Source organism: Mobula birostris, chromosome 16 (genome assembly GCF_030028105.1).
Source record: "Mobula birostris isolate sMobBir1 chromosome 16, sMobBir1.hap1, whole genome shotgun sequence".
Lineage (NCBI taxonomy): Eukaryota > Metazoa > Chordata > Chondrichthyes > Myliobatiformes > Myliobatidae > Mobula > Mobula birostris.
In genome coordinates this window covers 65247015-65271626 of record NC_092385.1, presented here as the reverse complement: position 1 = coordinate 65271626, position 24612 = coordinate 65247015, and the positions used below count along the sequence as shown (strand labels likewise).

Sequence of the window (24612 nt, the reverse complement as noted above, 5' to 3'; positions counted from 1 at the left end):
AATCCCCCTGCAAGCTAAGATAGCTATCATTGCTGTCCAATGCACTCTCAATCTTGGTATCATCTGCAAATTTGCAATCTGGTTAACTACTTTATCATCTATGTCATTGATACAGATGACAAACAACAATGGACCCAGCACCAATCCTGCAGCACTCCACTAGTCACAAGCCTCCAGTCAGAGAGGCAACCATCTACTACCACTCTCTGGCTTCTCCCACAAAGTCAATGTCTAATCCAATTTACTATTGCATATTGAATGCTGAGTGACTAAACCTTCTTGACCAGTCTCCCACATGAGACCTTGTCAAATGCCTTGCTAAAGTCCACATATGCAACATCCACTGCCTGATAACTTCCTCAAAAAACTCTCTAAGTTTGGTTAGACATGACCTACAGTGCATGAAGTCATGGTGACTATCATTAATCAATCCATGTCTATCCAAATGCTTAATTATCTAGTCCCTTAGAATACCTTCCATTAGCTTTCTCACAACTCAAATTCACCAGCCTATAATTTCCTGGTTTATGTTTAGAGCCTTTTTTAAATAGCGGAACACTGGCAATACTCTAATCCTGTGTTACCTTCCCTGTCACTATGGATGACAGGGACCCCCATCTCTGCTGGGGCCCCAGCAATTTCTGCACTTGCCCCTTAGGGTCTGAGGGAACACCTTATCAGGCCCTGGGGATTTATCCACCTCGATTTGCCTCAGCATAGCAAACACCACCTCCTCTGTAACCTGTATAGGGTCCATGAAGTTGATGCTGCTTTGCCTCACTTCTATAGACTCTGTCTGTCTGCTGAGTAAATATAGATACAAAAAATGTTATATAAGATCTCTCCCATCTCTTTTGACTCCACATGGATTACCATTTTGATCTTCCAGAGGATCAACTTTGTCCCTTTGTACAGCCTTTGTACACCACAGTTCTTTCCATCCTTTCCCTGTTTCATTTGAACGTACCTATGCAGAACACCATGCAAATAGCCCCTGAAAATTTGCCACATTTCTGCCGTACGTTTCCCTGAGAACAGCTGTACTCAATTTATGATTCCAAGTTCCTGTCTGACAGTTTCATATTTTCCCTTACTCCAATTAAGCATTTTCCTAAATTGTCTGTTCCTATCTCCTTCTAACACTATGGTAAAGGAGATAGAATTGTGATCACTATCTCCAAAATGCTCTCCCACTGACAGACCTGACACCTGACCAGGTTCATTTCCCAATACCAGATCAAGTACAGCCTCTCCTCTTGTAGGCTTATCTACATATTGTGTCAAGAAACCTTCAAACTCCACCCCATCTAAACCCCTTACTCTAAGGAGATTCCAATCGATATTTGGGAAATTAAAATCTTCCACCACGACAACCTTTCCAGAACCTGTCTCCCTATCTGCTCCTTGATGTCCCTGTTACTATTGGGTGGTCCATAAAAAATACCCAGTAGAGTTATTGACCCCTTCCTGTTTCTAACTTCCACCCACAGAGATTCAGTAGAGAATCTCTCCATGACTTCCTCCTTTTCTGCAGCGGTGACACTATCTCTGATTAGCAGCGCCACGCCTCCACCTCTTCTGCCTCCCTCCCTGTCCTTTCTGAAACCTCTAAAGCCTGGCACTCTAAGTAACCATTCCTGCCCCTGAGCCAGTCAAAGTCTCTGTAATGGCCACGACATCATAGCTCCAAGTACTGATCCATGCTCTAAGCTCATCCACTTTGTTCATAATGCTTAATTATAATTGTAATTATAATTCATAACAGACACATCTCAAACCATCAGTCTGAGCATATCCCTTCTCCATCACCTGCTGATCCTCCCTCTCGCACTGTCTCCAAGCTTTCTCTATATGTGAGCTCCAAGCTTTCTCTATATGTGAGCCAACCACCCCTTCCTCCGTCTCTTCAGTTCAGATCCCACCCCCACAGCAATTCTAGTTTAAACTCCCCCCAATAGCCTTAGCAAACCTCCCCACTAGGATATTGGACCCCTCAGATTCAAGTGCAACCCGTCCTTTTTGTACAGGTCACGCTTGCCCCAAAAGAGGTCCCAATGATCCAGAAATCTGAATCCCTGCCCCCTGCTCCAGTCCCTCAGCCATGCATTTATCCTCCACCTCACTCTCTCTCTCTCTCTGGCTATCCATCCCATAGGATGATGATGGTTCCTTTCAGTCAGTTAGTGGGGTTTGTACCCCACTCCTCGGAAAGGAACAGCGTGTGCATGAATGGATTTTAGGTGAGTAAGGGGTTGCACAGGTCTAGACCCACCCTCTCAACATCCCCTCCCAGATCCAGCAGCATGGTGGGGTCCAAGACGGCTGGGGGAAGTTCTATTGCAGTGAATGGCTAGACCAAGCTTTGATGCAAGGGATGCCATTTCCGTGTTTGCTAGATGGCTGTTGATCCTACAAGAGGGTTCACTCTTTTGCTATACTCACTGTCGTGTGGCACAGGTAGTAATCCTGAGATTACTACTTTTGAGGTCCTGCTTCTCAATTTCCTTCCTAACTCCCTGCAGTCTGTTTTCAGGACCTCTTCCCTTTTCAACAACTATGTCATTAGTACCAATATGTACCACGACCTCTGGCTGTTCACCTTCCCACTTCAGGATATCATGGACACGAACAGAAATATCCCGGACCCTGGCACCTGGGAGGCAAACTACCATCCGTGTTTCTTTCCTGTATCCACAGAATCGCCTGTCTGACGCCTCCCTAACTATAGAGTCCCCTATTACTGCTGCCATCCTCTTCCTTTCCCTACGCTTCTGAGCCACAGGGCCAGACTCTGTGCCAGAGACACTGCCACTGTTGCTTCCCCCAGGTAGGTCACCCCCCGTCCCCAACAGTACTCAAACAGGAGTACTTATTGCTAAGGGGTACAGCCACAGGAGTACTCTCTAGTATCTGACTCCTGCCCTTCCCTCTCCTGACCGTTACCCACTTATCTTTCCCCCGAGGCCCTGGTGTGAGTACTTGCCTATAGCTCTTCTTGATCACTTCCTCACTTTCCCTGACCAGACAAAAGTCATCGAGCTGCATCTCCAGTTCTCTAACGCGGTCCCTAAGGAATTGAGCTTGACTGTTTCATGCAACAGTCTGCGATCCCTCTACAAATTTGTTCCTCTAAATCCTGTAGACTGTTGGGTGGTCTGGAATATACTCCTATTAATGTGGTCATACATTTTGTATTTCTCATTTCCACCCAGAGCGCCTCACTAGATGAGTTCTTCAGCCTGTCCTGAAGAAGCACTGTCGTGACATTTTCCAGGATTAGTAACACCATCTCTCCTTCTTTACCATTCCTGTCATGTCTAAGACAATGGTACACCGGAACATTGAGCTGCCAGTCCTGCCCCTCCTACAATGAAGACTCGCTAATGGCTAGAATATTATAATTCTAGGTGTTGATCCCTGTCCTGAGCTCTTCTACATTTCATACAATATCTCTTGCATTGAAATATTCATAGCTCAGGTTGCACCATGCTCAACCTTATGATTCCTGACTTTGTCTGAGGTCTTACCAAAATCCATCTCCACAACCTCCCCACTAACTGTTCTGGCACTCCAGTTCCCATCCCCTGAAACTCTAGTTTAAACCCCACTATGCAGAATTAGTGAACTCTCCTGATATTAGTCCTCTCCAATTCAGGTGTAAGCCATCCCTTCTGTACAGGTCCTAACTTCACTGGAAAAGAGACCAATGACCCAAAAACCTTATGTGTCCCTCCTATACCAACTCTTTAGCCACGTGTTAAACTGTATAATCTTCCTACTTCTGGCCTCACTTGCACGTGGCACAGGTAGCAATCCTGGGATCACAACACTGGAGGTTCTGCAGAACCTCATCACTCTTCCCACCCCTGTTATTAGTAACTGCTTCTGTTTTCTCTGGTACAGAGAAGGCTGAGCAGGAAACCTGATAGAGGTGCATGAAATCTTAAAGGACATAAATAGAGTAGATAGTAATAAATTTTTCCTGATGGCAAAGGTTTAAATAACCAGAGGCATGGGTTTATTATTTCAAAGGGAGAAATTCTCAATTTTTTTTAACCCAGGGTGTGGATGGAATCTGGAATATGAAGCCTATGGCTGTGGTGGAGGCAGGTGTTGTCACAAGATTTAATTATTTTCCAGTTGAGCAGTTAATCACAAAGGTATAGAAGGCTCACCAAATGCTCAGTGAATGTTGGAGGTAGAGCCAGCAAATAAGAGGCAAACATTTGGCCATTTTGGAACAACCATTTTTGATTGTGGCCATATTTAAGTTATATGTGCTGCGACTGGTTCAAGGGGCTTTGGTGAGAGGAGACTAAGCAGAAGGACAAGCAAGCATATGTAGGACGAGAGATTAGGAAGACTGTCTTTGTCCTTATGTCTTCACTTGTTAGGAGTGTGGCCAGCTACAGTTCCTGACCAACTGAGTGAAGGAATTGGAGCTGGAGCTGGACATACTTGGGATTATCCGGGATGCTGAGAACATCATAAAAGTTTTAGGGAGGTAGTAACACCTACTAAGACACAAGCAACAGATAGCTGAGAAACAAATGGGAAAAGTAGAGGGAGCAAGCAGACAGACCATTAAAATATACACCTGAGAGGACTAGAATATGAAAGCAAAGATGTAATATGAAGGCTTTATAAGGTATTGGTCAGATCATATTTGCAGAAAAGTGAACAATTTTGAGCCCCATATCTAAGGAACAATGTGCAGGTGTTGGAGAGGTTCCACAGGAGGCCTACAATAAAGATTCTGGTGGTGAAAGGGTTAATGCATATGGAGCGTTTGCTGCTTCTGAGCTTGAACTCACTGGAGTTCAAAAGAATGAGGGGGATCTCAATGAAACATATTAAATATTGAAAGAACTGGATCGAGTTGACATGTAGAGGATGTTTTCACCAGTGGGAGAGTCTAGGACCAGAAGGCTCTGCCTCAGAATACATGTATATCCCTTCAGAACAGTATTTCTTTACCCAGAGTGTGGGGCCAAATGATTAGGTATATATAAAACAGTAGTTAATAGATTCCTGATTTGTAAGGGTATCAAAGATTATGGGGAAAGGCATGATCAGGAGGTTGACAAAGCATAATAGGTCAGCCATGATGGAATGGCTGAGTAGATACAATATAGCCTGAATCTGCAGCCAGAGAACTGGAAATGAATACCAATGAATTGATCCACTTGACCCGAAACAGGAATGTGTGGGCCATGGCAGTCAAAGCTTAAACTGGGCATGGCACCTGATGATGATGATGATGATGTAGAGAAAGATCCCTATGGAAAGTGTGGGGGATGGGAAGCGAAAGATGTGCTTATGAGTAAGGTCTCATTTTAAATGGCTGAGGTTATGGAGAATGATGTGCTGGATATGAAGGCTTATGGGTAAAGACAAAGGGAACTGAATCTCCCTATTATGGTAGCAGGCAAGAGAATGAGACAGAAAGGACAGATGTGAGGGAAATGGAGGAGATGCAGGTGAGGGCATCCATGGTGGTGGAAAGAAAACCCTTAAATTTAAAGCTTTTGACCCGTTCCACTTGCGCACCACCGATGTAAATTGGGTCGTGCGGTCCGCTACTCGTTCTGAAGTCAACAACCAATTCCTTGGTTTTGCTGACGTTGCGGGATAGGTTATTGTCTTTGCACTATGCCACCGGGTTCTTAATTTCCTCTCTGTACTCAAACTCATCATTACCCGAGATACGGCCTACAATTGTTGTGTCATCAGCAAACATATATCTTGAGTTTGATGGAAACTTGGCTACACAATCATGGGTGTACAGTGAGTACAGCAGGGGGCTGAGTACACAGCCTTGTGGGGCACCACCACTCAGAGTGATTGTAGGGGAGAGCTTGTCCCCTATTTTTACAGCTTGGGTCCTGTCTGTGAGGAAGTTGAAGATCCAGCTGCAGATCTGAGTGCTAAGGCCCAGGTTCCAGAGCTTAGGAATCAGTTTATTTGGAATGATGGTATTAAAGGCAGAGCTGTAGTCAATGAAAAGGAGCCTCTTTATTCTCCAGGTGTTCTAAGGAGGAATGTAGGGCCAGAGAGATGGCATCTGCCGTTGACCTGTTGCTCCAGTAGGTGAATTGCAAAGCGTCGAGGTTGACCGGTAGGCTGTGGTTGATGTGTGCCATAACCAATCGCTCTAAGAACTCCATAGCAATTGATGTCAGAGCCACAGATTGATAGTCATTCAGGCATGCCACCTTGCTCTCCTTCAAACACGAGGGGATCTTAGACTGAAGCAAGGAGCAGTTGAAGATGTCAGCAAACACTCCAGTTAGCTCGCTTGCACAGGCCTGGAGAACCCGTCCCGGGACGCCATCTGGGCCTGTCGCCTTCCTTGGATTATACATTCCTTAATAATAAATGTGCCTTGAATCTTTGAAGTTAGTTGGACCATAATAGACTATATATAAAATATAAAAGCAGAACTAGACATTTGGCCCATCGAGTCTGCTGCACAATTAAAGCGTGGCTGATTTATTAACCCTCTCAATCCTATTCCCCTGCGTTCTCCCTCTGAAAGTGGATCCTTGTCTTCCTCATGGGAAATCACAAACAAGGTGGATTGGAAATTACATCTCCTCGCTGACATTCAACACTGGTACACCTTAATAATGTGTGTTTAGTCCACTGCTCTACTCTCCCTACACTCATGAATATGTTTCTAGGTACAGCTCAAATGCCATCTATAAATTTGTTGATGACAGAACTATTGTTGGCAGAATTTCAGATGGTGGTGTGGAGGCGTTCAGGAGTGAGATAGATCAGCTGGTTGAGTGGTGTTACAATAACATTGCACTCAACGTCAGTAAGATCAAGAAATTGATTGTGGACTTCAGGAAGGGCAAGTCAAGAGAAACGAAGAGCAGTCTTCATCAAAGGATGAACAGTGAAAAAGGACACCAAGTTACTGAGTGTCAATGTCTCTGAAGAACTGTTGTGAGCCCAACATGTGATGCAAAGAAGGCATGACAGAGGCTGTTTCATTTGGAGTTTGAGGAGACTTAGATGTCACCAAAGACTCTTATAAATTTCTACAGATATGCCATGGATATTGTAACTGGTTGCATTCCCATCTGGTATGGAAGGACCACTGCATAGGATTGGAAAAAGTGCAGAAATTTGCAACTCAGCCATCTCCATCATGGACATTAGCCTTCTCAGCAATGAGGATGCCTTCAAAAGGTGATGCCTCAAAAGACAGCATCCATCATTAAAGACCCCCAACACCCAGGACTTGCCCTCTTCTTACTGCTACCATCAAGTAGGAAGTACAGAAGCCTGAAGACACACACTCAGCTTTTCAGAAACAGCTTCTTCCCCTCTGCCATCAGATTTCTGATTGGACAATGAACGCATATACACTTTCTGACTATATTTTCCTCTTTTTGTTCTTTTTGAACTACTTATTTAATTTAATTATATATATTTCTTAATGTAATTTTTGTTTTTATTATTATATTAATATGCATTGCAATCTATGTCTGCCGCAAGACAAGTTTCACTACATATGCCAGTGATGTTAAACCTGGTTCTGATGCTGAACCTTTGATGCCCCTACTAATCAAGAACCTATCAACATCCACTTTAAATATACCCAATGACTTGGCCTCCACATGCGTATGTGGCAATGAGTTCCACAGATTCACCAGCTTCTGGCTAAAGAAATTCCTCCGTATCTCTATTCTAAAGTTGGATTGGATTACATTGTTTGCGAGCAAAGTGGAAAACTGTTAAAAGTGAGATATCTAGTATTCAAAGTCTGCATATTCCTGTTAGAGTGAAGGACAAGACTGATGGGTAAGGAGAGCTATTAAGGCTTAGGTCAGGAGGAAGAAATGGGCAAGTACAGGCAGCTGGGATCAAGAGAATCCTAGGAGGAATATCAGAGATGCAGTAGCATAATTAAAAAGGAAATCAGAGTACACAAGAGGGGCATAAGCTTTGACAGATGATTAAGCAGAATCCAAAGAGATTTTATAATTGTAAATTGTATTAAGGGGAAAAGTGTAATGAGAGAGAGAACAAAGACCAAAGTACATATTTGAATGGAGCCACTGGAGATGGCTGGGGTCCTCAAAGGCAATTTTGTGTTTTACCATGGAGAAAGACATAGTGTCATAGAACACTACAGTACAGAAACAGGCTCTTTAGCTCATCTAGTCCATGCTAAACCATTAATTGACATACTCCTATTAACCTGCACTTGGGCTACAGCCCTCCATATCACTCCTTTCAGTGTATCTATCCAAATTTCTCTTAAATGTTGAAATTGAACCTGCATCACACTCATACCACCCTCTGAGTTAAAAAGCTTTCCCTCATATTCCCTTTCAATATTTTACCTTTCACCCTTAATCCATGACCTCTAGTACTTTTCTCACCAACCTCAGTGGAAAAAGGCTGTTTGCATTTACCCCTCATAACTTTGTATACCTCTATCAAATCTCCCCTCAATCTTCAGTGTTCTAGGGAATAGAATACTACCCTATTAAACCATTCCCTATAACTCTCTGCACTCTTTCAATCTTATTTGCATCTTTCTTATAGATAGTTGACCAAAACTGCTCACAATACTCCAAATTAAGCTTCACCAGCATCTTATACACTTTCAACATCGCATCCTAACTCCTGTACTGAATAAATTGATTTATGAAGGCCAATGTGCCAAAAACTTTCCTTGTAACCTTATCTTCCCTTGATGCCACTTTCAAGGAATTATGGATCTGTATTCCCAGATCCTTCTGTTCTACTGCACTCCTTAATGCCCTGCCACTTACTGGCAAGGCCTCCAATGGGTGGTCCTTCCAAAGTGTAACACTTCACACCTGTCTGTATTGAATTACATCTGACATTTTTCAGCCCATTTTTCCAGCTGGTCCAGATCCTGCCTGCAAACTTTAATATAGATGACAAACAACAATGGATTCAGCACTGAACCCTGTGACAAACCACCAGTCAGAAACCTCCAGTCAGAGAGACAACCATCTACCACCACTGTCTGGGTTCTCCCACAAAACCCATGTCTAATCTAATTTACTACCTCATCTTGAATGGCAAGCAAATGAATCTTCATGATCAACCTCCTATGCAGGACCTTGTCAAATATCTTGCTAAATTCCAAGTAGACAACATCAACTACCCTGCCTTCATCAAATTTTCTGGTAACATCCTCAAAAACTCGATAAGACTGATTAGACACAACCTACCATGCACAAGGCCATATTGATTAAGTCTAATCAGTCTCTGTCTATCCAAATACTTGTATAACCAGTCCCTAAGACTTCCAATAACTTTCCAATTACTAATGTCAAGTTCACTGGCCTATAACTTCTTGGCTTATTCTTAGAGCCTTTCTTAAACAGCAGAACAACATTAGCTATCCTCCAATGTTCTGGAACCTCATGAGTGGTTAAGGATGTGTTAAATATCTCTGCTAGGGCCCCTGCAATTTCTCTATGAGCCTTTCACGCAGTCCAAGGGACACCTTGTCAGGCCCTGGGGATTTATCCACCCCAATTTGCATCTAGACAGCACACACCTCCACTTCTGTAATTTGTATAGGGTCGCAACTGCTTTGCCTCACTTTTATAGACCTGAGACAGCTAATGGAGAGGTTTTGGGGATAGTCTGCATTGCAGACTATATTTGGGGAACAGAGGAGGATGGCAGCAGTAAAGAGGATCTCTATAGTTAGGGGAACAGATGGGTGATTCTGTGGACGCGATAAAGAAACAAGGATGGTAGTGTGTCTCCCAGGTGCCAGGGTTCGTGATGTTTCTGAGCGCCTCCACAATATCCTGAAATGGAAGGGTGAGCACCAGAGGTCGTGGTACATATTGGTGACAATAGCAAAGGCAGATAAAGGGTGGATGTCCTAAAAGCAGAATAAAGGGAGTTAGGAAGGAAGCTGAGAAGCAGGGCCTCAAAGGTAGTAATCTTGGGATTACTGCCTGTGCCACGCAACAGTGAGGATAGGAATAGAATGAGGTGGAGGACAAATGCGTGGCTGTAGGATTGGAGCAGGGGGCAGGGATTCAGATTTTTGGATCATTGGGCCCTCTTCTGGGGCAGGTGTGACCTGTACAGAAAGCACTTGAATCTGAGGGGTCCGATATCTTGGCAGGGAGGTTTTGCCAATGCTATTGGGAAGGGCTTAAACTAGATTTGCAGGGGGGTGGGAATTGAAGTGAAAAGGCAGAGGATGGGAAGGTTGGAGTACAAGTAGAGACAACTTGTAGGAAGTTTGTGAGAAAAGATAGGCAGATGGTTTGAGATGTGTCTATTTTAATGCAAGGAGTATCATAAACAAGGCGGATGAACTTAGAGCGTGGATCAATATGTGGAACTACGATGTTGTGGCCATTATAGAGACTTGGATGTCTCAGGAGCAGGAATGGCTGCTGAGTGCGCCAGGCTTTAGAAGTTTCAAAAAGAACAGAGAGGGAGGCAAAAGAGGTGGGGGCATGGCATTGCTAATTAGGGATAGTGTCATGACTGCAGAAAAGGAGGAAATCATGGAGGGATGGTCTACTGAGTCAGTGTGGGTGGAAGTCAGAAACAGGAAAACGGGCAGTAACTCTACTGAGTGTTTTTTATAGCCGCCACCCCCCCCCCACCAATAGTAATAGGGATATTGAGGAGTAGATAGGGAGGCAGATTCTAGAAAGGAGAAATAATAATAGGGTCGTTGTGATGGAAGATTTTAACTTTGCTAATATTGACTGGCATCTCTTTAGTGAAAGAGGTTTAGATGGGGTAGAGTTCCCATTCCCATTCTGACATGTCTATCCATGGCCTCCTCTACTGTAAAGATGAAGCCACACTCAGGTTGGAGGAACAACACCTTATATTCCGTCTGGGTAGCCTCCAACTTGATGGCATGAACATTGACTTCTCTAACTTCCACTAATGCCCCACCTCCCCCTCGTACCCCATCCGTTATTTATTTTTATACACACATTCTTTCTCTCACTCTCCTTTTTCTCCCTCTGTCCCTCTGACTATACCCCTTGCCCATCCTCTGGGTGCCCCCCCCCACCCTTGTCTTTCTCCCTGGGCCTCCTGTCCCATGATCCTCTCATATCCCCTTTGCCAATCACCTGTCCAGCTGTTGGCTCCATCCCTCCCCCTCCTGTCTTCTCCTATCAATTTGGATTTCCCCCTCCCCCTCCCCCTCCCACTTTCAAATCTCTTACTAACTCTTCCTTCAGTTAGTCCTGACGAAGGGTCTCGGCCTGAAACGTCGACTGTACCTCTTCCTAGAGATGCTGCCTGGCCTGCTGCGTTCACCAGCAACTTTGATGTGTGTTGCATGGCTTTGTTAAGGGCAGGTTGTGCCTTATGAGCCTGATTGAGTTCTTTGATTATGATGAAGGTAGAGCAGTGGATGTAGTGCATATGGATTTCAGTGGCATTTGATAAAGGTTCCCCATGCATGGCTCCTTCAGAAAGTAAGGAGGCATGAGATCCAAGGAGATCTTGCTTTGTGGATCCAGAATTTGCTTGCCCACGGAAGGCAAAGAGTGATTATAGATGGGTCATATTCTGCATGGAGGCAGGTGGCCAGTGATGATCTGAGACCCCTCCTCTTTGTGATTTTTATAAATGACCTGGATGAAGAAGTAGAAAGGTGGGTTAGTAACTTTGCTGATGACACAAAAGTTGGGGGTGTTTTGGAGAGTCTGGAGGGTTGTCAGAGGTTACAGCGGGACATCGACAGATTGGAGAACTGGGCTGAGAAGTGACAGTTGGACTTCAACCCAGATAAGTGTGAAGTGGTTCATTTTGGGATGTCAATTTTGAAGACAGAATACAATATTAATGGTAAGATTCTTGGTGGTGTGGAGGATCAGTGAGATCTTGGGGTCTCTGTCGATAGGACACTCAAATCTGCTGCCTAGGTTGACAGTGTTGTTAAGAAGGCGTATGGTGTGCTGGCATCCATCAACCATGGGATTGAGTTCAAGAGCCGTGAGGTAATGTTACAGCTATATAAGACCTTGGTCAGACCCCACTTGGAGTACTGTGTTCAGTTCTAGTCACCTCACTACAGGAAGGATGTGGATACTATAGAAAGAGTGCAGAGGAGAGTACAAGGATGTTGCCTGGATTGAGAGCATGTCTTATGAGAATAGGCTGAGTGAACTTGGCCTTTTCTCTTTGGAGCGATGGAGGATGACAGATGACCTGATAGAGGTATATAAGATGATGAGGGGCATTGATCACGTGGCTAGCCAGAGGCTTTTTCCCAAGGCTGAAATGGCTAACATGAGAGGGCATAGTTTTAAGGTGTTTGGAAATAGGTACCAAGGGGATGTCAGGGGGAAGTTGTTTGCACAGATGCATGCATGGAATGCCCTGCTGGTGGCGGCAGTGGAAGTGGATACAATAGGGTCTTTTAACATCGTGGGCCGAAGGGCCTGTATTGTGCTATAGATTTCTATGTTCTATGTACAGGAGAAGAGGCAGTGGATCTGTTAAAATGTAGATAAATCTTGATGGCCTGACCAGGTACATCCAAGAATGCAGTGGGAAGCTAGAGAACAAACTGAGGGAATCTGGCAGAGAGACATACATCATCATTAGTGGAAAGTGAAGTGCCAGAAGACTAGAGAGTGACTAATGTGCCTATATTTAAAAAGGACTGTAAAGAAAAATTTGTGATAGGTAAATTAGCAGAGGGAATTCTGAGGGATAAGATGAACAAGGGTTTGGAAAGATAGGCGTTGATTATGGACAGTCAGCACAGCTTTGTAAGTTGGATATCATGTCTCTGGAATTTGATTTTGCTTTGATATTGTGACTGAGAAGATTCATGAGAGCAGGACGGTAGATGTGGCCTGTATAGATTCAGTGAGGCCTTTATAGGGTACTACTGAAAGTTAGCCGCCATGGGATCCAGGGAGTTAGTGAATTAGATAGGGAATTGGCCTGATAATAGGAAGCAGGGTGATGGTGAAAGGGCTGAGAATCAAGGCATGCCTTATGGCTTGGTGCTAGGCCATTACTTTTTGTCATCTTTATTGAGAAAGTTAACAGCATGGTTAGTAAATTTGCAGATGACAATAACATTGGTGGTGTCACTGACAGTAAAGGTGAAGAAAGCTTGGGACATTTTTTTCCCCACTGTAATGTAGAAAACTGAGGGGTGATCTTATAGAGATGAGAGCCACAGTTAGGGTAAGGGAATTGAGCTCTTGAGGGCTTGTTTAAAAGAGAGCGGTGAGAATTAACAAGGATCAAAGGTGGTGTGTGTTTATGGATTGCACTGCAAAGGGAAGTGGTGAGGTACTGAATTAACAACATTTATAAGATACTTAGACACATACATGGATAGGAAAGCCTAGAGCAGGGGTTCCTAACCTGGGGTCCTCAGGCCCCTCAGTTAATGTTAAGACTCAATGGCATAATAAAAGGTTGGGAACCCTTGGGCTAGAGGGATGTGGACCAAATGCAGACAAGTGGGTCAAGCTTAGATGGGAATCTTGGTGAGACCGCTTCCGTGCTCTATAACTCTAAATTGGCATGGGGCAAACTATGACAGTATTAGACAAGAACTAGAGAACAACTGTTGCTGAATGAATGCATATCTGAGACATAAAGGGTGTTTAAAGACCAACTATACAGGACAGGTATATCCCAGTCACAGAAAAGACAAGAATGGCAAGGTAAAGAAATTTGCATTATGATTTAGGCAGTGAAATTATCCAAGAAGGAAAAGGAAGTGTATGTAAGGCTTAGGAAGCTAAAATGAAATGAGGCTCTTGAGGATTATAAAGAAGCTGGGAAAGAACTCAACAAAGGAATTAGAGCCAGGAGAAGCCATGAAAAGTCAAGCTGAGGGGAAGGACCTGGTAAAAGTTTTTGTAACACTGAATGACATAGATAAAATAGACAGCCAATGCTTTCTTCACCCTCCCCTTCCCCCAACCACCCCCAGGTTAAAATGTCTTACAGTAGAGAGCATGTAGTTAAGGTGAGAGGGATAAGTTCAAAAATGTGTGGAGCAATAGTCATAGTCATAGTCATACTTTATTGATCCCCGGGGAAATTGGTTAGCTGTTGGTTTACACAGTGGTCAGTGCCTGGACTGCACTGCAATAGTGGTGATACAGGCAAATATGACTTGAACTTAAGAGGTTTTAGAAAGGAACTGAACATGGTAGTAGGGGATGTCACTGCCACCTTACACCCACCCATCGCAATATGAATACGCTGTGGAGAGTATTTGAACATCACCAACCCACAATTCTCCCATGAATATAGAGAGGGGGTGTTTGAACATCACCACCCAATCCCCTACTATCACCAGTATTCACCATTGACCACTGTAGGACAGGAACATACCCTGACACTGATTCTCACCCTAGGAGGGATAAGCTGAAGCACAGCACTGGTACCTTGCACAAAGGGTGAGCGATCCATGTACACCTTGGATCCTGAGCACATTCTCCACCGTGTCAGCACAGAGCTTCCTCACCTGACAATGGAATACAGCACAGAATGAGCAGGAGACTCAGGGTCACATCCATGGTGAGGGACAAGCAGGTGGGGCATTGCAGGTCTTTATGGACAGTAGGTAAATATGTAAGTGCAGTATGTGAACACTGACAGTGTGTAAGGAATGTCCAGACAAATCATCTTGACACAGGCAGATTTTGGCCAAGGGCTCAGACATGGGATTAAGATGAAGGGGGCCCACCACTGTGGATGTTGGGCTAAATGGCCTGTATCTGCGTTGTGTGAGTGGATAACTTCAATACTCCCCTTCCGCAGACCAAAGTGGTGGAGGAATGTCTTGCACAGGGGGGGAGTGGGGCATCCCTTCATCCCCTCCTTCGCACTCACCCCACTATTTACCTTTAGAGTTTCCAGCGGCAGAACCTTCCGTAGCTGACATTTGCCACCACGTCTTGGTACCGTATACAGCAACATATCGCTCAGCTGTGGAGACAATGATAATTTACTGAGTCGTTTATTCTGTGAGCCTCATCTACAGTCAGAACTCATAATTCCTGTAATGTCAGTAGCTGAGAGAAGTTGTGGCCACAATCTCAAGGTCTTGTAAAATCATGAGGGACATACAGGAGGTGAATAGTCACAATCCCTTTTCCCAGGGTATGAGAGTCCACAACTAGAGAAAGTAGGTTTAATGTGAGTGATTTAAAGGTGACCTAAGAGGCAAATCATTCATAATTTGCAGATTGGGAGGCAGATTTTGGAAAGGTTCAAAAATAACAGGGTTGTTATCATCGGTGACTTTAACTTCCCTAATATTGATTGGCACCTGATTAGTTCCAATGGTTTAGACGGGGCAGAGTTTGTTAAGTGTGTCCAGGACGGATTCCTGTCACAGTATGTTGACAGGTCGACTGGGGGAGTGCCGTACCAGATGTAGTATTAGGTAATGAACCGGGCCAGGTCACAGATCTCTCAGTGGGTGAGCATCTGGGGGACAGTGACCACCGCTCCCTGGCCTTTAACATTATCATGGAAAAGGACAGAATCAGGGAGGACAGGAAAATTTTTAATTGGGGAAGGGCAAATTATGAGGCTATAAGGCTAGATCTTGCGAGTGTGAATCGGGATAAAGTTTTTGCAGGAAAATGTACTATGGATATGTGGTCGGTGTTTAGAGATCTCTTGCAAGATGTTAAGAATAAATTTGTCCCAGTGAGGAAGATAAAGAATGGTAGGGTGAAGGAACCATGGGTGACAAGTGAGGTGGAGAATCTAGTCAGGTGGAAGAAGGCAGCATACATGAGGTTTAGGAAGCAAGGATCAGATGGGTCTATTGAGGAATATAGGGTAGCAAAAAAGGAGAAGGAGCTTAAGAAGGGGCTGAGGAGAGCAAGAAGGGGGAATGAGAAGGCCTTGGCGAGTAGTGTAAAGGAAAACCCCAAGGCATTCTTCAATTATGTGAAGAACAAAAGGATGACAGGAGTGAAGATAGGAACAATTAAAGATAAAGGTGGGAAGATGTGCCTGAAGGTGGTGGAAGTGAGCAAGGTCCTCAATGAATACTTCTCTTTGGTATTCACCAATGAAAGGGAACTTGATGTCGGTGAGGACAATATGAGTGAGGTTGATGTTCTGGAGCACGTTGATAGAGAGGAGGTGTTGGAGTTGTTATAATACATTGGGACGGATAATTCCCCAGGCTGCTCAACGAGGCGAGGAAAGAGATTGCTGAGCCTCTGGCTAGGATCTTTATGTCCTCATTGTCCACAGGAATGGTCTGGAGGATTGGAGGGAGGCGAATGTTGTCCTCTTGTTCAAAAAAGGTAGTAGGGATAGTCCGGGTAATCGTAGACCAGTGAGCCTTATGTCTGCGGTGGGAAAGCTGTTGGAAAAGATTCTTAGAGATAGGATCTATGGGCATTTAGAGAATCATGGTCTGATCAGAGACAGTCAGCATGGCTTTGTGAAGGGCAGACCGTGTCTAACAAGCCTGATTGAGTTCTTTGTGGAGGTGACCAGGCATATAGATGAGGGTAGAGCAGTGGATGTGATCTACATGGATTTTAGTAAGGCATTTGACAAGGTTCCACACAGCGGGCTTATTCAGAAAGTCAGAAGGCATGGGATCCAGGGAAGTTTGGCCAGGTGGATTCAGAATTGGCTTGCCTGCAGAAAGCAGAGGGTCATGGTGGAGGGAGTACATTCTGATTGGAGGATTGTGACTAGTGTCCCACAAGGATCTGTTCCGGGACCTCTACTTTTCGTGATTTTTATTAACGACCTGGATGTGGGGGTAGAAGGGTGGGTTGGCAAGTTTGCAGATGACACAAAGGTTGGTGTTGTTGTGGATAGTGAAGAGGATTGTCACAGATCGCAGAGAGACATTGATAAGGTGCAGAAGTGGGCTGAGAAGTAGCAGATGGAATTCAACCCAGAGAAGTGTGAGGTGGTACACTTTGGAAGGACAAACTCCAAGGCAGAGTACTAAGTAAATGGCTGGATACTTGGAAGTGTGGAGGAGCAGAGGAATCTGGGGGTACATGTCCACAGATCCCGGAAAGTTGCCTCACAGGTAGACAGGGTAGTTAAGAAAGCTTATGGAGTGTTAGCTCTCATAAGTCGAGGGATAGAGTTTAAGAGTCTCGGGGTAATGATGCAGCTCTATAAAACTCTGGTTAGGCCACACTTGGAGTACTGTGTCCAGTTCTGGTTGCCTCACTATAGGAAGGATGTGAAAGCATTGGAAAGGGTACAGAGGAGATTTACTAGGATTCTGCCTGGTTTAGAGAGTGTGCATTATGATCAGAGATTAAGGGAGCTAGGCCTTTACTCTCTGGAGAGAAGGAGAATGAGAGGAGACATGATAAAGGTATACAAGATATTAAGAGGAATAGATAGAGTGGACAGCCAGCGCCTCTTCCCCAGGGTACCACTGCTCAATACAAGAGGACATGGCTTTAAGGTAAGGGGTAGGAAGTTCAAGGGGGATATCAGAGGAAGGTTTTTTACTCAGAGAATGGTTGGTATATGGAATGCACTGCCTGAGTCAGTGGTGGAGGCAGATACACTAGTGAAATTTAAGAGACTACTAGACAGGTATATGGAGGAATTTAAGGGGGGGGGGGTTATATGGGAGGCAGGGTTTAAGGGTTGGCATAACATTGTGGGCCGAAGGGCCTGTACTGTGCTGTACTATTCTTATGTTCTATAATGTGATGGATATATGGAACAAACTGCTGGAGGAAGTGGTAGAAGTAGGTACAGTACGTTTAAAGAGATATGGGACTAGCTCTGGTAGGCAGATTGGCTGGAATGGACAAGTTGAATCAAAGGGCCTGTTTCTCTCCTGTGACTCTATGTACTTACTTATATGGTCAGAAGGTTAATAATAAACAGAACTGTATGAATTGCTACACCTTGGATTATGCAATTCAAATATTCATGGGTTCTAAATGTAGCAAATTATGAAAGAGCACAGTAAACATGCAAACCTGTAAACATACAGCAAACAGTAGCCCAGAATAATAAATGAAATATAAAGCAAGAACGAGAAAAAATCAGTTTAGAAAAGTATTGTGAAACAATTCCTATTACTGTGCAGCTTTGCCTGTTGCAATTAAAATTTGTACAGAAGTGTTTACCTTCGTGTTGTCAGATTTAATAGACAGGAGTGAAATTGATGAGAAGGTTTGTCAGAGCAGTTGCTTCTAGGAAACTACATTGGACCATGACATCAAGTCATATTTTCCCAGCTCTTAGAATGGTCCCAAACATTTGGGAAAGTTGCAAACATGATATTGCAGAAAGAATGCAGAGAGAACCTGGCAATGACAGGGCTGAAAATATTTGGCAGGTCAAGAAGTATCCATGAAGAAAGAGAGATGCAGATTGAAAGTCACTGACCCTTCAGCTGAACTGGTTGAGAGAGAAAACAAGTATGTATCCAGATGCAGAAGGTATTAGAAATAAGAGAAAATCTGCAGATGCTGGAAATCCAAGCAACACACCAAAATGCTGGAGATAATCATCAGACCAGGCAGTATCTATCGAAAAGAGTATAGTTGACGCTTCATCTATCACCTTGTGTTTCTTCCTCCCCACCCCCACCTTCTAACACTGACTCCTCATATTTTTCCCCCTCCAGATCTGATGAAGAATCTCAAGCTGAAATGTCGACTACACCCTTTTCCATAGATGCTGCCTGGCCTGCTGAGTTCCTCCAGCATTTTGTGTGCATTGTAGAAAGTATTAGGTTTGAGGAAACACAGGAAAATCTGTGAGAGAAAGGGGAATCAAGGTGATGCCTGTGAGAGCATGGAGAATGTGTGTAGGTCCCAACTGACCTGTCTGGTCCAGGAAGGTAACAAGCATGATGCAATAAGGAGATGGAGCTGGAACTGGTTGAACTCGGATCATTTGCGAGGCTGAAGAACATATAAAGAGGCAGTTACACCCAAGGCGCAGGACGCAGAAAACTGGGTGACAGTGGCTTAAGGAGCCACTGCAGAGTACCTGTGGCCATCCCCCTCACCAACAGGTATATCAATTTGGATACTGTTGAGGGGAATGACCTAACAGAGGAAAGTCACAGTTGTCAGGTCTCTGGCACTGCAAATCAGATGGGAAGCAGGAAGAAGAGGCACATTGTGGTAATAGGAGATTCATTAATTAGGGGGACAGACAGGAGGGTCTATGCATGAGACGAGATTCCCAGATAGTATGTTGCCTCCTGGGTACCAGGGTCCAGGGATATCTCAGATCGAGTCCTCAGCATTCTTGAACATGATCCATGTAGATACCAATGACATGGGGAGGATGAGTGACGAGGTTCTGCAAAGTCAGTTCAGGGAGTTAGGTGTTAAGCAGGACAGGACAGGACCTCCAGGGTTGTGATTAGATTAGTTTAGATTAGATTCAACTTTATTGTCATTGTGCTGAGTACAGATACAAAGCCAATAAAATGCAGTTAGCATCTAACCAGAAATGCAAAGAATAGTGTTATTTACAAAATAAAAAGGAAAGGTACGTCACATCCGGAGTTTCTCCGTTTAGCGGACGATTTCCCTCCATGCGCTTGACGTAGTGGGGAACCACATACGAGGCAAGTTACAGCAATGGTTTGTCAGTTCCTTCTGCCGGGTGAGTTTCCAAAGAGATCACCAGCTCGTAACCCAGCACGGATGGAAAACGTGCAGGGGAGCCAAAACTGCGAATAAAAAGTAAGTGCTACAGCACCCAAATATAAAAGAACTGAGACAGTACAATATGGGTGCAATACCGCTTAGCGCTGTGATGTCAGGTTCAGTAGGGTCACAGCCTCAGGGAAGAAGCTCTTCCTGTGCCTACTAGTGCGAGAGCAGAGGCTCCTGTAGCGCCTATCAGATGGGAGGAGAGTAAACAGTCCATGGTTAGGGTGAGATGCATCCTTGATAATGCTTTTCGCCCTGCCCAGGCAACGTTTATGGTAGATGTTCTCAATGTTGGGCAATTGGGTGCCGATAATCCGCTGGGCAGTTTTCACCACACGCTGGAGTGATAGGATAGAATAGTACAGCACAGTACAGGCCCTTTGGCCCACATTGTTATGTCGACCCTCAAACCCTGCCCCCGCCTTAAATTCCTCCATATACCTGTCTAGTAGTCTCTTAAACTTCACTAGTGTATCCGCCTCCCCCACTGACTTAGGCAGTGTATTCCATGCACCAACCACTCTCTGAGTAAAAAACCTTCCTCTAATATCCCTCCTGAACTTCCTACCCCTTACCTTAAAGCCATGTCCCCTTGTATTGAGCAGTGGTGCCCTGGGGAAGAGGCGCTGGCTATCCACTCTATTTATTCCTCTTAATATCTTGTATACCACTATCATGTCTCCTCTCATCCTCCTTCTCTCCAAAGAGTAAAGCCCTAGCTCCCATAATCTCTGATCATAATCCATACTCTCTAAACCAGGTAGCATCCTGGTAAATCTCCTCTGTACCCTTTCCAATGCTCCCACATCCTTTCTATAGTGAGGCGACCAGAACTGGACACAGTACTCCAAGTGTGGCCTAACCAGAGTTTTATACAGCTACATCATTACCTCGTGACTCTTAAATTCTATCCCTCAACTTATGAAAAGTAACACTCCATAAGCTTTCTTAACTACCCTATCTACCTGTGAGGCAACTTTCAGGGATCTGTGGACATGTACCCCCAGATCCCTCTGCTCCTCCACACTACCAGGTATCCTGCCATTTACTTTGTACTCTGCCTTGGAGTTTGTCCTTCCAAAGTGTACCACCTCACACTTCTCTGGATTGAACTCCATCTGCCACTTCTCAGCCCACTTCTGCATTCTATCAATGTCTCTCTGCAATCTTTGACAATCCTCTACACTATCTACAACACCACCAACCTTTGTGTCGTCTGCAAACTTGCCAACCGACACGTCTACCTCCCACATTCAGGTCATTAATAAAAATCACAAAAAATAGAGGTCCCAGAACTGATCCTTGTGGGACACCACCAGTCACAACCCTCCAAACCGAATGTACTCCCTCCACCACGACCCTCTGCTTTCTGCAGGCAAGCCAATTCTGAATCCACCTGGCCAAACTTCCCTGGATCCCATGCCTTCTGACTTTCTGAATAAGCCTACCGTGCGGAACCTTGTCAAATGCTTTACTAAAATCCATGTAGATCACATCCACTGCACTACCCTCATCTATATGCCTGGTCACCTCCTCAAAGAACTCTACCAGGCTTGTTAGACACAATCTGCCTTTCACAAAGCCATGCTGACTGTCCCTGATCAGACCATGATTCTCTAAATGCCCACAGATCCTATCTCTAAGAATCTTTTCCAACAGCTTTCCCACCACAGACGTAAGGCTCACTGGTCTATAATTACCCGGACTATCCCTACTACCTTTTTTGAACAAGGGGACAACGTTCACCTCCCTCCAAACCTCCGGTACCATTCCCATAGACAACGAGGACATAAAGATCCTAGCCAGAGGCTCAGTAATCTCTTTCCTCGCCTCGTGGCGCAGCCTGGGGAATATTCTGTCAGGCCCCGGGGACTTATCCGTCCTAATGTATTTTAATAACTCCAACACCTCCTCTGCCTTAATATCAACATGCTCCAGAACATCCATCTCACTCATATTATCCTCACCGTCATCAAGTTCCTTTGCGGTCCATCTCCTTATTGCATCATGCTTTGCGGTCCGATACGGGACAATTGCCACATCACACTGAGATTCAGTTGGTGAGTATGCTCTCAATGGTACAGCAGTACCATCAGGATTGCTACCTATGCCACGTGCTAGTGAGGCCAGAACTAAGAAGATTATGCAGTTTAATACATGGTTAAGGAGGGTGTAGGAAGGATGGCATTAGATTTCTGGATCTTTGGTTTCTCCTCCAGGGAAGGTAAGACCTGTACAGAAGGGACGGTTTGCACCTGAAGTGGAAGGGGACTAATATCCTAGTGGGAAGGTTTGTTAATGCTGAATGGTTGGATTTAAACTAGAATTACTGGGGGATGGGAACCAGAGTGCCAGAATAGTTAGCGGAAAGGTTGTGGAGACAGATGTTGGTAAAATCTCAAAGTTAGGAATCAAAAGTTTGTGTGCGGTGCAACAAAACTGAAAAGGACTGAAGGTATTGTACTTGAATGTACGTAGTAAACGGAATAAGGTAAATTAACTTGAAGCACATTTGCAGATTGGCAAGTATGATGTTGTAGACATTACAGAATCATAGCTGAAAGATTATAGCTGGGATCTTAATGTCCAAGGATAAACATTGTATCGAAAGGACAGGCAGGAAGGCAGATGGGGCGGTGTGGTTGTGTTGATAAAAAACAAAATCAAATCATTAGAACAAGGTGACATAAGGTCGAAAGGAATTGAACCATTGAGGATAGAGCTAATGGAGTGCAAGCAGTTCCAAACAGTAGTGAAAGTGTTGCCTACAAATTACAACAGGAGATAGAAATTGCATGCTAGAAGGGCAATGTTACATTAGTCATGGGATGGGGCACTTCAATTTGCAGGTAGATTGGGAAATTCAGGTTGGTGCTGGATTACAGGAGAGGGAAATTTTAGAGTGCCACAAAATGTTTTTTAGAGGAGCTTGTGGTTGAGCCCACTCGAGGATCAGCTATTCAGGATTGGGTTTTGTGCAATGAACCAGAATTGATTGGAGAGCTTAAGGTAAAAGAACCATTATGATCAAATTCACCCTGAAATTTAAGAAGGAGAAGTTAAAGTCAGATGCATCAGTATTACAGAGGAGGAAAGGGCATTACAGGGGCATGAGACAGGAGACGGCCAGAATTGATTGGAAAAGAACACTGGCAGAGATGACAGCAGAGTAGCAATGGCTGGAATTTATGAAAGTAATTTGGAAAGTACAGGATATATACATCCCAAAGAGGAAGAAGTATTCTAAAGGAAAGATGACACAACCATGGCTAACAAGAGAAGTCAAAGCCAACATAAAAGCCAGAAAGGGCAAATAATAAAGAAAAGATTAGTGGGAAGATAGAGGATTGAGAAGTTTTTAAAAACCAACAGAAGGCAACTAAAAAGGTCATTAAGAAGATAAAGATAGAATACAAAAGTATTTTACAAAAGATGGGATACAGTGTCGGGAAGTGTATAGTCTTGCACTTTGGTAGAAGAAAGGAAAGGGTTGACTATTTTCTAAATGGAGAGAAAATACAAAACTGAAGCACAAAGGGACTTGCGAGTCCTTGTGCAGGATTCCCTAAAGGTTAATTTGCAGGTTGAGTCTGTGACAAGGAAGGCAAATGAAAAGTTAACATTCATTTCAAGAGGACTAGAATATAAAAGCAAAGATATAATGTTGAAACTTTATAAAGCACTGGTGAGGTCTCACTTGGAGTATTATGAGCAGGTTTGGGCCCCTTATCTTATAAAGGACTAGACAACCAGGTGACACGTTGGGGCACCCTTTGAGAGAAGGGTAGTGCAGTCTGATGTGACCAGAATGAACATTAAATTTCCCTGAATGCTACTGCTATCGCTTTGCTTTAGAAATTAAAGAAGAAAAACTCAGTTTATTAAAGAAGAAAGATGCGTAGCAAGACAAATATAGCTCCTCCTCGTTTAACGAAGGACACTTTTGATGACAACATTTCTGGTTGATCTGCCACCCTTCAAGAATACTATAACTTTTTCATTTCTTTTTCCCCGGCTTAAAGCCACATACAGCTGACCATGCTGGAATACCAGATTCTCCAGATAAATCAACACATTCTCCATGGTTCGGCCTTGCACCTTATGTATGGTCATAGCACAGCGTGACTGTGTCGGGAACTGGCTCTGCTGAAGAGGGACATCTTCCCCTTCTGATAAACTGAGAGTAATTCTTGAGATCATGGCAATGTCATTTTTGAACGCACCGATGTTTATCTTTGCTACGACGAGATTGTCGTGCAGTTCTTCCACCATCATTCGTGTTCCATTGCAAAGTCTTGGTGGATCCAAGTTCCTCATTGAAATGATGGGAGATCCCCTCTTCAATTCCAGTTTATGTGGTGGCAATCCAGAGAGTTCGACCAAATCAAGGAATTCTGTTGGAAAATAAGTGGCGTTAGCTCCTTCACTTACGGCATTGAAGGAACAGTTTCTTTCATGATTCCAGGGAAGCATGTAATGCATGTGAAGTTTATTTTTTGCATCATTTCATTTAGAGGAATACATTCTTCCATAGTTGTATTGTCTGATGTTCTTCCTGAACTCGTTTGCAATAGGTTCATCATTGCTGTATAAATTGAGGAGTTCATTGGGTAGAGGTTGCAAATTGCCTGTCCTGACCTTTCCCTTCATACAGCAGAAATGTGCGGTTTCTCCAGTGAATAGGAAGGCATGACAGTGAGGGCATACTCTGGTCATCGTACCAACATCAGCAGAAATGTTACGGTGTGCGAGTCATGCATTTTGCCTTGCTCTTCCTCTGCTGAGGTATTGTCATTGAAAGCAGGCATTGTTGTCTTCAGCAACTCTTGCAATAATTACTCTTTGCCGCATATTTTCGAGTTGATCTTTCATTTTCTCCTCTGTCTCTTCCTCTCTCCTCCTTCTTTGCCTGTTTTTGTCATTCTGGAGATGTGCAGCCCTTTCA

The 24612-nt window shown here is 44.1% G+C and overlaps 1 protein-coding gene across 1 annotated transcript in view; it reads right to left on the bottom strand.

Annotated features, from left to right (window-relative positions):
• Positions 1 to 24612, bottom strand: part of LOC140210814 (FYVE, RhoGEF and PH domain-containing protein 5-like) — a 235818-nt gene that overhangs the window by 79269 nt on the left and 131937 nt on the right. The window contains exons 13-14 of the mRNA XM_072280081.1: positions 14878 to 14961; positions 14418 to 14497 (exon numbers count right to left, since the gene is read on the bottom strand). Coding sequence (XP_072136182.1) covers positions 14418 to 14497; positions 14878 to 14961 — 164 coding nt within the window. The remainder of the gene's footprint in view (positions 1 to 14417; positions 14498 to 14877; positions 14962 to 24612) is intronic.